Source organism: Rutidosis leptorrhynchoides, chromosome 3 (genome assembly GCF_046630445.1).
Source record: "Rutidosis leptorrhynchoides isolate AG116_Rl617_1_P2 chromosome 3, CSIRO_AGI_Rlap_v1, whole genome shotgun sequence".
In the NCBI taxonomy this organism is placed as follows: Eukaryota; Viridiplantae; Streptophyta; class Magnoliopsida; order Asterales; family Asteraceae; genus Rutidosis; species Rutidosis leptorrhynchoides.
The window spans coordinates 530,585,869-530,598,991 of record NC_092335.1 but is presented as its reverse complement, the minus strand read 5'-3'; the positions used below and the strand labels follow the sequence as shown (position 1 = coordinate 530,598,991).

The 13,123-nt window shown below is 36.0% G+C and overlaps 1 protein-coding gene across 2 annotated transcripts; it reads left to right on the top strand.

The window, feature by feature from the left end:
• Positions 1-425: 425 nt before the first annotated feature.
• LOC139898374 (uncharacterized) lies at positions 426-9,875 on the top strand. Of its 2 annotated transcripts, none has more exons than XM_071881106.1 (20): positions 426-1,570; positions 1,823-2,294; positions 2,748-2,835; positions 2,942-3,123; positions 3,222-3,358; positions 3,457-3,523; positions 3,843-3,978; positions 4,761-4,869; positions 5,264-5,339; positions 5,440-5,622; positions 5,703-5,863; positions 6,020-6,122; positions 6,279-6,486; positions 6,593-6,876; positions 7,418-7,539; positions 7,985-8,129; positions 8,247-8,339; positions 8,546-8,619; positions 8,849-8,902; positions 9,320-9,875. In XM_071881106.1, exons 1-20 carry the CDS (start codon positions 534-536, stop codon positions 9,615-9,617), a joined length of 4,029 nt encoding a protein of 1,342 aa, XP_071737207.1. In that variant the 5' UTR covers positions 426-533; the 3' UTR covers positions 9,618-9,875. The 2 variants fall into 2 exon arrangements, with proteins under 2 accessions (XP_071737207.1, XP_071737206.1); XM_071881105.1 differs by having other exon boundaries at positions 4,755-4,869.
• The last annotated feature ends 3,248 nt before the right edge of the window (positions 9,876-13,123 follow it).

The window sequence follows — 13,123 nt, the reverse complement described above, 5'->3', positions numbered from 1 at the left end:
GTACGGGGCGTCACAATTAAACTGCTAAGGATTGTAACTAAAATCGGTCCTTGAAACAATTCATATTCATATTCTTCCTATTAAATTAAATCAATACACCATTGCAGGCTTGCCTCAATAGTATCTCCACACTTTGTGTGTGGAGTTTGAGATTTAGGTCATGGGTTTGAGTCTCGCTCTGCTCTTCCTATTAATTAATGTGTATGAAAGATGGAGGTCCAGATTGGCCTCTGGGAGTTTTTTTTCGGATCAATTCAAGATTCAAACTCGGTTCGCATGCTTTTCGAGATGTTTTAAGAATCAAATTCTTGCAATGTGATTCAGGTTTACTCCTGAAAGCGCATACATGCGTGACAAATGAGAAATGAGAGTATTCTATTATAAAATGAAATAAGTAGAGTACCACCTCTCCACAGCAAAAACTGTTGTGCGAGTCCATTACATTTTGACAACCGTTAGAAAAACGGATATGTAACTGTCCACTACCGGTCAAAGTCAAACCTCCTCACCGGAAATCAAAACCATCAACCACCATGTCAACAGTACAACGTCCACCACCAACAACCTCATACGACTACATGTTGCCCGGTCCACCATCCCGCAACAACGGCGGTTCCGCCGACCTCCGTTCCACCGGCCTCCTCGCTTACGCCGCCGGCAGCTCCGTAGCTATCGTCGACACACACACAATGCAACTCGTTTCCGTTCTTCCACTTCCGCCTCCACCTCCTTCATCCGGTACCGGAAACCTATCTCCGTTTGTAACCGCCGTTCGATGGTGCCCTACGCCGCTTCGCATGGACCTGCTCTCACACGATCCTACATCTGCACATTCTCACTTACTTCTTGCTGCTGGTGACCGTCAAGGCCGGATTTGTCTCCTTGATCCACGTGTCAAATCATCTAGTAATAACAGTAACACACTAATTTTTCTTCAAACAGATCCAGTTTCGAAATTAGGTATCCAGGACTTGAACTGGATCCGATCCGGATCTGGTTCCGGTTACGATTCGTGGATTATTGCTGCGATTACCGGATCCTCGCTACTTTCGTTGTTCGAACCTTCAACTGGACGGTGTTTTTTCAAATACGACGTCGCACCGGAAGTTTTTTCATGTATTAGACGTGATCCGTTTGATTCACGCCATTTTTGTGTTGTAGGTTTAAGAGGTTTTCTGTTATCAGTTAAAGTTCACGGTGATAGTTCTGAATCCGACGTCGTTTTGAAAGAAATTGAAATCGGTACGGATGTAACTGAATTGAATAAGCTCGAGAAAGATGCAGCTAATGCTAATGCAAGTAATTCAGGTGTATCAAATAATGCTCCGGCGATGTCATTGTATCCAAATTATGTAGCGAAACTTGCGTTTTCGCCACACTGGAAGCATATTTTGTATGTGACATTTCCTAGGGAATTGGTGGTGTTTGATCTGCAATATAAGAAGGTTTTGTTTCGTGTTGGTTTACCGAGAGGTTGTGGAAGGTTTATGGACGTGTTGCCCGATCCGAGCTTGGAGGTGGTTTATTGTGCTCATTTTGATGGCCGGTTTAGTGCTTGGCGTTGCAAGGAGTAAGTAAACTTGTTACTTATCAGAAAAAGTATATACTATGAATTGTTGCTTATTTGAGCATTTTGTTACACCATACACATACTTTGATAGTATTATCTTTAAGGTTTCTTATGCCTAAATCTGAAATGCCAAAAACTTATCATCCTTCACCTTTTTTTTCTTCTCAAAAATAGAATATTAGCTAGTGATGTATGAGTTTTAATTGCTTATTTGGACATGAGAGGATATACTTATTTTTGCTATCACTACAGAGGAGAGCAGGTACACGTAATGTGCATGATGGAAGAATTGATGCCGTCACTTGGGACACCTGTCCCATCTCCATCAGTTCTTGTGGTTGTGATCTCTCGATCAGATTCCACTCTTCAAAACGTTCTCAAACATCTCTCTGACAGACATCACACTTCATCACCTGAAACAGAAATTGAAGTGGATTTAGACAATCCATTTGATTTTCATGATGAATCTCAAGTCGTGTCTAAAACGCATTTGATATCCATATCTGATGACGGAAAAATATGGAACTGGCTTCTAACTGCTGAAGGCCAAACAGAGAATCAAAAAGATGCATCAGATGTTGACTATGTGGCAGAAACAAAAGCTGAAGGAATGGAATCTTCCTTCGATTCTGTGAAGGATGTGGTTGTACAAACAGATAAGGAGAATGTTAGAAAGGGACGTTCATCAGCTTCTAAACGTAGCCAGGATGATCTGACGCTGAAGGTTTGTACCCAATTATTTCTTAAAGCCATATTGCTTAGCTTTTTATATTATGAGAGCCTAGAATAAGTTCAATAATTTGATTTAAGGAGGTTATTACTCCACAAAGATCAAAATACATTTTCAGTTTATGCAATTTGTAAAGATATTTAACATAATAATAAATATGCAGTTGTCTTGATGTCCTTACAAGATGACACAGTTTAGAACCTCACTAGGTAAACATCTTGGGGGTAGCCAGGGAAAGGGTTGGTAACGGTACATGGGTACCTCGGTTAGGCTATGTACATCCGAGTCAAACGGGTAGCTACCTGAACAAGATAATTCGGCCCCGTTTACCCATTTTATTTAGTCTTCTTGAAGATGTGACTGAGTGATAGCCATGTTGATTGTAGTTGTTTTTCAGTGTTGACTTCGATTATATATGTATTCTTACGGTTGAAATTCTTCATGCAGATCAGCCTGGTTGGCCAGCTGCATCTTCTTTCTTCAGCAGTGACTATGTTGGCTGTACCATCTCCTTCTTTAACTGCTACTTTAGCACGTGAGTACTGTACTTCGTGACTTGACTTTTTATAAACCAATATATGAGTTCTTGTTAATATTACAAATGTAACCGATTATTAGTTACTGAGACATTATATCTGAAGGAGGGGGAAACCATCCTGCTGTAGCTGTTCCACTGGTTGCTTTGGGAACTCAGAGTGGTTCTGTTGAAATTATCGATGTTTCTGCCAATGCTGTTGCTGCAAGTTTTTCTGTTCATGATAGTGTTGTAAGAGGATTAAGATGGCTTGGAAATTCAAGACTGGTCTCATTCTCATACAGTGAGGTTTGGAACGAATCTATATTAATTAGCGAGTAGAATAGTTTTCAATATTTTAAGTTCTTGGATGACTCGTCATTTTCTATAAATAATTCTGAACCCAGGGTAATGAGAAGACTGGTGGCTATACTAATAGGCTTGTCGTGACCAACCTTCGGACCGGCCTTAATCGAACATTTAGGGTCTTACAAAAGCCAGAGCGTACACCCATAAGAGCTCTACGGGCTTCATCTTCTGGAAGGTTGTTCTTGAAACCGGGCTAATATGCTAACATGATGTAAGAAGGTGATCTGAGTTCTTGTGGAATATGTAATGATGTATTCATGATGCATTTTATAGGTATCTTTTAATATTGTTTCGTGATGCACCTGTGGAGGTTTGGGCAATGACAAAGACTCCAATCATGGTAAACCAAATGACTTGTTTCTATTATTATCATTCTATGTCATATGGGGTTCTTTTTACTTATTTCAATCATCGTAGACTATCCATGTGTAATTCTGTTACTCTTAATACACGTTCATACATATGTGTATCGCACACATGCATACGACAGACATACACACGCACATCTGTATAGTTGTTCTTGATGATATCTGTCATTGCTGAAATCTGATCTATTTGCCTACCTTTTTGGCTGTGAATTATTTAAAAATATGTTGCTTGCTTGAGATCTTAAGATACTTTCATAGATCAGTCATAGTATTTTTTTTAACTTTTTGCAGCTTAGGTCTCTAGCTCTTCCGTTTACAGTATTGGAGTGGACTCTTCCTACCGTTCCGCGACCAACACAGAGTGAATCCGCCAAGCAAACGGAAGCTGCTGTGCCACCTGATGGCATGGCATCCACGACAGATTCTAGTGAGTTGATAGCATAGCCATCATGAAACACTGTACTTACAATATTTGACCCAACCCCATTCACATGGATCCATTTTTTATGACCATTAATGAGGTTATCATAGTTACAAACATCAGTACATCAAACCTTGCTATTACATTTAACAAACGAAAGTTTCTCGTTCTTGATTTTTTTGTTCAATGGTTTATTTAAATCTACCCCCAGGCTACATAATATATCAAATAGATGACCTACATTCTAAGGAAATAAAATGAAGGTAAACTAGATAATAGAATTTGTCTTATAAACCAAAACTTAGTCAGCACAAATAATTATCATTATAAATTGATAGCTGTGGGTTTATATATATGAAACTAAACAAATTATTCCAGAAACTAGATTCGCAACATTTAATAAACTAAAAGAAGCTGTGCAACCTTAAGCTCCCTTGAGATACCACTTAATGATCTTGGTGTCTATGCTTCCACCTTTTTCTAATCTTACTTTTGATGTGGTACTTTTGATGCCGACATCACTTAAATACTTCTGACATAACATGGTTAAGCTATGAGTCACATATAGTCTCTAAAATTTCTTTGAATTTTCATAGTATGTATCATGGAGTCCCATCAAGTTGTTAATCATCATATTGGTACCCAAATATAAGACCCTGAGTACAAAACCTGTAACCTTAATCTAATGAGATTTACATCTGTTACTGCTGTTATGAATTGAATTCCGAGGTACCTTGGATTTGACAAACTTACAATGCTCGCAATTAAACTGTAATGCACAGAGGCAGTGAATGCAGATGGAACTCAAGAAGAATTTTCTGAGAGTTTTGCTTTTGCACTGGTGAATGGCGCCCTTGGGGTGTTTGAAGTTCATGGTCGAAGGATCCGAGATTTCAAGTAATTATTCTCTAAAAGAAACAGATTACTTATCAACTGATGTTATCTTGAATTACTTTTGCAATATCTCGTCGTCTGACAGTAAATCTATCCTGACTGCTGCTAACAACCTTTTAAGTTAGTCAAGGATGCCCTAGAAATCCTTTCAGGTCAACTTTGCTTATGACTAAACAGTAGGTCATAGCAAGTTGACTCATTGAAATACTCAGGAAGCACTTTCTGGAGTTTCCAGAAATCTATTAAGCTTTATGCACATCAGGATATCTTTTTTTAACTGAAATCTGATTAATCGTTGACGTATTTTTCAATTTCGTTTTTCATTTTCTTGTTTAGTTGGTTTACGTATTATGAAGTGGGGTTCATAAGTTTACAAATTATGTTCATCACTGTGCAGACCCAAATGGCCTGCTTCTTCTCTCGTTTCTTCTGATGGACCTGTCAGAGCCATGGCCTATCGTTTGCCTCATGTGGTTAGTATCATTTTCTTTGTATATTGTTTAGTTGGTTTACGTGTGTGGAAGTTGTGGTTTGCCTCTCATGATCTATACAGCGATCGATTGATATGTTCAGGTAATGGGGGACAGGTCAGGAAACATACGATGGTGGGACGTCACAACTGGACAATCTTCCTCTTTCAACACTCACCGAGAAGGGATTAGGAGAATCAAGTTCTCGCCTGTTGTTCCCGGAGATCGTAGCCGCGGTCGTATTGCTGTCTTGTTCAACGACAATACATTTTCTGTGTTTGATCTTGTGAGAGAAGTAGCGTGACTTTATTCTTTTCTTTCTTGCTGTTGCTTAAATTCTAACTTAAAATTGTTTCTCTATTGCAGGATTCACCTGATCCGTTAGCTAACTCTTTACTACAGCCTCAGTTTCCTGGAACCCTTGTGCTGGAACTCGATTGGTTGCCAGTGCGAACTGATAAAAATGATCCGTTGGTATTGTGCATTACTGGAGCAGATAGTAGCTTTCGACTTGTTGAGGTTAACATGTATGTGTGATAACTATTCAAGCTTGCTGAAGAATTTATATAATTTACTGTTACAGTGCTTTGGCTTTCAAGTTCTTTTTTTTTTTTTTTGGAATTAAAAACCTCATACTTATAATAAGCTTATGCTCAGTAGAAATTTCTTATTTTTCTATGCAGTGATAAGAGAATTGGTTATGGAGCACAGTCTGGATCTATCAAGGAGCGATTTCGGCCAATGCCTTTATGTTCTCCTATATTGCTTCCCACAGCTCATGCCTTAGTAAGTATTGCAAGTATCAACTTATAAATTTCTATCTCCTGAATGGCAGATGCACCGCTAAATTCGGACAAGTTGTGTTTTACTTTGTTGTATTGCAAATATCAATTTACGCATTGGAATGTTGAACAAGTTTTTTTAATCCCCTAATACTGACAGGCACTGCGGTTGATCTTACAATGTGGTGTAAAGCCTTCATGGTTTAACACATATAGTACAACTATCGCTAAGGGACAACAGTCTCAATTATTAAAAACTGCATTATCTACAGGCGATCTTCGTAGCTATCTAATTGATATACCTAGTATTGGTGATTCTGTTGTACCAGAATTGCTTCTTAAAGTATTAGAGCCTTACCAGAGTGAAGGTGTGGTTCTGAACACATTACATCTTGGAGTTTATCCTGAATCATACTGTTGAGATAATTTCCTAAAGTTTTTGTATTTTTTTTGTTTTTAATTTGGTTGCTATAGGTTGCATACTTGATGATGAGAGGGTGCGACAGTATGCGTCTATACTTAATAAAGGTTCAGCTGCAAGATTCTCTTTTGCAGCTGCAATATTTGGTGAAACATCCGAAGCTTACTTTTGGTTACAATTGCCTCGCGCACTTAAGCACTTGATGAACAATTTGGCTAGCAAATCTATGCAAAAGACCTCAGAAAAATCATCTTCAGAAACTGATGATGTTTCATTGCTAAGTAGGATATCTTCGAAGGGAAAATCAGGAACTGGACTAAGTAAAAGAAATGATATGGTAAGCTTTTTTGTTTTTAATATTGTGAGCACAAAATATCCTTTTGAAGTCTTTCCCAGACTTTTTATCATAGAGTACGAGCATCCCTTTTCCCTTTTAGGTTTTATTTCTCTGCTGTATTCGTCAGTGGCGGATCTTGAACTCTACTACTGAGAGGGCGAAAATATTCCAACGTATTTTGGAAGAGCTAGTTATAATATTCTGGAAGGGCTAATATATAAAAGTTTTATTTTTTAAACCTGTATAATATTAAATTTCTACTAATAACGCAAAATACTGGGAGGGCTGGCACCCTTCCACGCCTCCCTTGAAGGTCCGCCTCTGGTATTCGTAGGTCCTAACAAAGATTCATCACTGTTGCTAAAACTCACCTTAGATACTCATAGTTTTGTGACTCATTTTACTGTGCAGAAGCATAATCATAGAATGCCATTTTGTGGTTTATTAGGCACTTCTTGAGTAGGCGAAATTTATTAAGAATATAACTTTTTTTGTTGAGAAGATAGTTATCTTATATCAATACCGGCGCCTCTTTCTGCAGAGTGACGGTGAACTTAAGTTGATGGCTTTTGAGCAAGACGAGTTATGGCAAACTGCTAGTGAACGTATTCCTTGGCATGAGAAGTTAGAAGATGAAGAGGCTATACAGAATCGAGTTCATGAGTGAGTGTAATTCTATCAATCTACTGTTAATCATGCTTTACTTTGTTACCGAGTTGGTGTATCCGATTCTTATTACATCTTACATAGGTGGCAAGATGGGTGGGTTGGGTAATGAACAGGTCTTATGTTGTCCATATCTAAACATGAATATATGCTGCATCAATTGTATTTTTAAAAACAATATCACAGTAATAATTCCATTATAATATAAACCTTAAAATAAAATTAGGTTGGATAAATGAAAATAGACTTTGGGCGGCTTTACACCGACTTGACTTGTTCTCGTTTTAGTTAAATATAGTTATTTGACCTGTACTAAATTAAGAAAACAATTAAACTGACCCCTATATAAGTAAATGGATCGAAATGGGTACCTCTTGTCGTATGACATCATCTTGAATGCAAGGTAATTTGGTTTCTTATATTTGATTTTTGTGATGATTAGGCTTGTGTCAATTGGTAATTTGGAAGCTGCTGTGAGTTTAATGCTTTCGACTCCTCCAGAGAGCCCTTACTTCTATCCGAATGCTTTGCGTGCTGTTGCTCTTTCATCTGCAGTATCGAGATCCTTAAATGAACTTGCAGTAAAGGTAACTTGGATTCAATATAAGCATATGATTCCCCCCTCTGAAATATCAATTTATCATACATTCTATTTATATTTATAAATTTAACAATTGCTGCTTGTCCACTTGTTGTATTGATAGGTGGTTGCAGCAAATATGGTAGAGACTGACAGGTCATTGTCTGGCACGCATCTGCTCTGTGCTGTAGGAAGATATCAAGAAGCATGTTCGCAGGTGTTGTTCTATTGCTTACAAATTTGAACAATTTTAATAACATCCTCTGGTTTCTGCAATATATATGAAATAGAATAGTTTTTCTTCAATGATCACATTTCGAAAAGTTTTTTTTGTTTTTGTTTTTGTTTTTGTTTTTTTTGCATTGATTTCTGAATTTTGTAATCATGTATGATTCATTAATTTTAACTGCATCGATATTTCAGCTACAAGATGCAGGATGCTGGACGGATGCTGCAACACTGGCAGCAACTCATTTACGTGGAACAGATTATGCAAGGTTTGCATCTCCATTGAAACTTTAACAATCTCTTGTTTTCCTCAATCCAGTATATATAGAAAAAGAACTAAGCATATTAGTATGACCATATATGCTGGTATTATGTTAGTTGTTAGCGGATTGTTTTTTGCATATTTCTGCTTATCAAATTCACATATTTGCAGTTTCTTTCACCCAATTAAATCAATTAAACATGATACATCTTCTTTCATAAAATGTGGTTTTGCAGGGTATTACATAGATGGGCCGAACACGTTCTTCATGCTGAACATAACATATGGAGGTATTGACATTTCTTTTCGCTTGATTGTGATCACGTTCACCAGATTTTCTTTATTTAGTTGCTATTTCTTCATGAGTCAATACTATCCACGCCCTTAATACTAGCAGGTGGCAGTTTTGACCCATATACTAATGAACATGGGTCAGTTGCTTATGCTTATCATAAAATGTCAAATAACAAAAAAGGCCCACAAGTGTTTCTACTGAACTTGTGGGTAAACCCAACCAAATAATTTTATCCGACATGTGTTTCTACTGAACTTGTAATCAGATTTACTCACTAATTTTAATCAGAACTCTTTACGGGTCAACCTGACCCGTGCCAAGAAACTGTTTTGAACTGTTACTGAACATGCGTTGTGTATGCTCATTATATTCTGATTCTAACAATAGTATCCTTTGTCGATTTTCAATTCAGAGCCTTGATATTGTATATAGCAGCCGGTTCATTACAAGATGCGCTGGCAGCACTCCGTGACGCTCAACAACCTGATACTGCTGCAATGTTCATTACCGCCTGTCGGGAAATTCATGCTGAATTTATCGGGTCCTTAGAGACGAACAAAGAGGCAGATTCTTCAATTAAAGAAAAGTTGCTTAATTTGCCTGGACTGAACCCACAAAATGAAGATGTGATGGCTGTTGGCGAATTATATGGACAGTTCCAACAAAAATTAGTCCACCTATGCATGGACTCTCAACCTTTTGTAGACTAAACAAAAATAACCCATATCTGTATTAGTTGACTCCTCATGTGATTGTACTGTTCTTAAAGCTCCAAGTACTAGTTAAGAATGCAGTGATGAAACGCCATGGTTCAGGGAATTTGTGATTTGTATAATTTGGTCATAGTATGCGGTTTGAAATTTTGAAAAGATAAGTTGGCCCAGAAAGAGGATTAAAGGGGCTGTTTTTGCCCTATGTGGGTTTTGTAAGCTATTATTATAAACTAGTTTTCGAACACTCGTTTCGCGCCGGGGGTTCGGTTTTCAATGTATTTTATTGTGTTTAGTTTGTAAAATTATTTCGTGTGGCTAACGATCATGTCGTTGAAGCGCAACTCGAGTCGAACTAAAAGGTATAACCAGTCAAAGATTTAAATGTTATTTTAAAATAACAATATATGTGCATCTCCGCGTTTCGCTATGGAATTGTTGACTTTTCAAAATATAACGCAATTAAGTCGTTATCTTATATTAACACTTCGTATGATTTAAGAGTAGAAGATTTACTGAGATATATCTAAAAAATCACTAAATAACTAAAAAATAATAATAAGACTCATGTGTGTTGTTAATAGATGAAAATAGTTATGGAGCCTGCGAGAGAAAAATCAACGTGTATGAAAAATACTCCAAATATTTAGCGTTTTTTAAAAAGTGTCCGTTTTGCGTATAGTTAGTGACATTGTGTTCGTAAATTTATTTCGAGTTTAACGATGGTGTCGGAAAAATTTAACTCGTTGTGAGCGAGAAGATATGACCCGTTGAATATTTGAGTGGAGTTTATTTAAGATTTTTATGAGAATGTTGTTTTGACACTTTATTCCCCTGTTCTGGGGGCTGATTTTAATTTTTGAACAAAGTTTGAGGGTGTTTGTGGTTAAATGTAAATTAGTTAAAAGGGAAAAAAAGAAAAAAAAAAAAGGTGAAAAGCCTAAAATATACCCTCAGTATTAGTCGTCATTTTCGTCTAATATTTAATATAGTAATATTTGATATCGGTGATGGTGTAAACAGGTTTAGATGCAACATGCATTGTTGGTTAGGTTAAACATCGTCACTTTAAGCTGGTGATGTTACACCTTTTATTTTTACTTGATTGTGTTGTTTTTAGGATTGAAAAAACAATATATTTGAAACAGAAGTTAACCAAATTCGACCCTATAATTTTCATCCATTTGCACAATTTAAAATATCCAATCGGGTGAAAATATCTCTCGGGGAAGAAGAAAAAAAGAAACAACTAGAAACGACCTGTAATTATCCATTGTTTACATGAAATTACATCATTCTTAACTTTTAAAAATCACACCAATAGTCTTCTTGTCATTCGTTAAATTATATCAATTGTTCTTATCTTTTGAAAATTGAACTGATCGTTTCTTACATACTTAAAAGTGTACGTTGAGTCGTCGATACTCTATTATTTACTTAAAATGCATGTTAATGCTCTGTTATTTACTTAAAATGCATGTTAATTATCCCTCTTTATTAACGCACATTCAAAGTAAATCATGAACAAACAAAATACACTTAAAGTAAGTTAGTGAGGGACGATCACGGTAATTTTTAAAAGATAAAGATGACTGATGTAATTTCATTAAAATTAAAACGACGGTCGTCGTGCACTACCAAATTTATAAGGAACTACCGATGTAATTTACAATAGATAAGGACCATATATATAATTTCATATAATCCATGAGGTATCTGATTATCGAAGCTATGTAACTTATAAGTGAGGGGAAATAGTGGTGTGCATATTACGGTAAAAATCGAATAAACTTGAAGAACGAACTAAATCATAACCAAGCATAGCCGCAGAGTTTCGGTTTAGTTCATGGTCCTAAATCTATAAGTTTTTTCGGTCCTCGATACGGGACAGACCAAACTCGAAAAAAAAACCAATAATTGAACCGGACCAAATGTTGAATATACATTCTTTGTTATTAACATATTATTACTACTTCTTTACGTGTTGTTAAGCATTCATTTTATTTATATAATTTTGATACTGATATTTATATAATAAATGATTTAACGTAGAAGTTATATCACACTTAATTGTTTGCAAGAAAAAATGAATGATATAGTAGTATTATCACAACTTTGAAGTTAAATTGTTTTAAATGATTTTATTATTTATGAAGTTTAGGGATAACTCTATATTAATTCACCACAACCATATATATATATATATATATATATATATATATATATATATATATATATATATATATATATATATATATAATAATAATAATAATAATTTTCTGTCTCCCCTTTCCCTTCTTTGACCAAAGCTTTTCAAACTTACCTAACACCACCTTATGCTTTCATTAACAACACAAAAATCGTCGTTCAAGAACCCATCTATTTTGTAGATCTCGTGATGATATCCTCTCCGACCACCGACATCTCGCCGGTGGTTCAGTTTTACTAGCTTTTTGTCGGAATAAAGGTCCTCCATCTTTCTCTTCTCTGGCGGTTTTGGCGTCGATCTACTGCTCATGTCTCTTTTCTGGTTTTCATGCGACGAATCCAGGTGTTTCCTACTCGGATTCTGGGAAACGTTAGGGTTTTGGGTTTTTTTGTGGCGATTCTGGCTGGTAGTTGGGTTTGCCTTGCCGTATCTTTCTCCGTTTCCACTGCCATTTCACTTCTAAGTTTGGTTTGTAGGCGACGAGTTCCGCCTGGAACTCTACATCTCACTAGGTTGGGCTTCGGTTTTGGGTAGGGATGGGTATATGTGGCAGGGGTTAGGAGGATCGTGTTTTATGTTGAAATCCGGGAGAACTCGGTGGTCCGTCCGCCGGTAGCAGTTGGTTGCCGTTTTCAGTTGTTGGCGGCGGCTGCTAGAGGCAACTGTTGGACTGCTTGAGCTTTGGGGTTTGTATATGTCCTTAGAAAATTGACGAAGATAACTGGTTCCTTTATGGTTTAACTTGTGACGACCCGGAAATTTTCGACCAAATTTAAACTTAATCTTTATATGTTTCCGACACGATAAGCAAAGTCTGTAATGTTGAGTCTCGAAAATTTTGAACTGTTTCATATATTCATTTGACCTTCAACCATTCTGGACGATTTACGAACAACTAATTGTAATATATACATATATAATTAAATATATAAATTATATAATACTTCATTTTATGTAAATAATTATGTACTAATATTAATTTGTTATATTAATATTATTATTTTTATTAATAGTATTATCAACACTATTAGTAATAATAATTATTATTAAAAATTATTATTATTATCATTGTTATTAATATTTATTATTATTAGGATAATTATTAACAATATTATTATTATTATTAATGTATTTAGTAATTATTAAATATAAGATATAAAAATAAATTATTTACGCGTAATGAAAAAGATCTGTAAGGCCCATCAACTTGTTATAAATTGCTGATCTCCTGATTCCGTGAAATATGAGGATTAAAGTGGTGTACACTGCTATTGATTTCAATGAACTAATTATTTTT

What these genes read in the sequence shown, in the direction of transcription:
- LOC139898374 (XM_071881105.1), top strand. Translation starts at nt 534, where the DNA reads ATGTCAACAGTACAACGTCCACCACCAACAACCTCATACGACTACATG. An exon ending in CGAAGGATCCGAGATTTCAA is followed by an intron (nt 4,870 to 5,263) that starts GTAATTATTCTC and finishes ATCACTGTGCAG; the next exon opens with ACCCAAATGGCCTGCTTCTT. An exon ending in AGAGCCTTACCAGAGTGAAG is followed by an intron (nt 6,487 to 6,592) that starts GTGTGGTTCTGA and finishes TGGTTGCTATAG; the next exon opens with GTTGCATACTTGATGATGAG.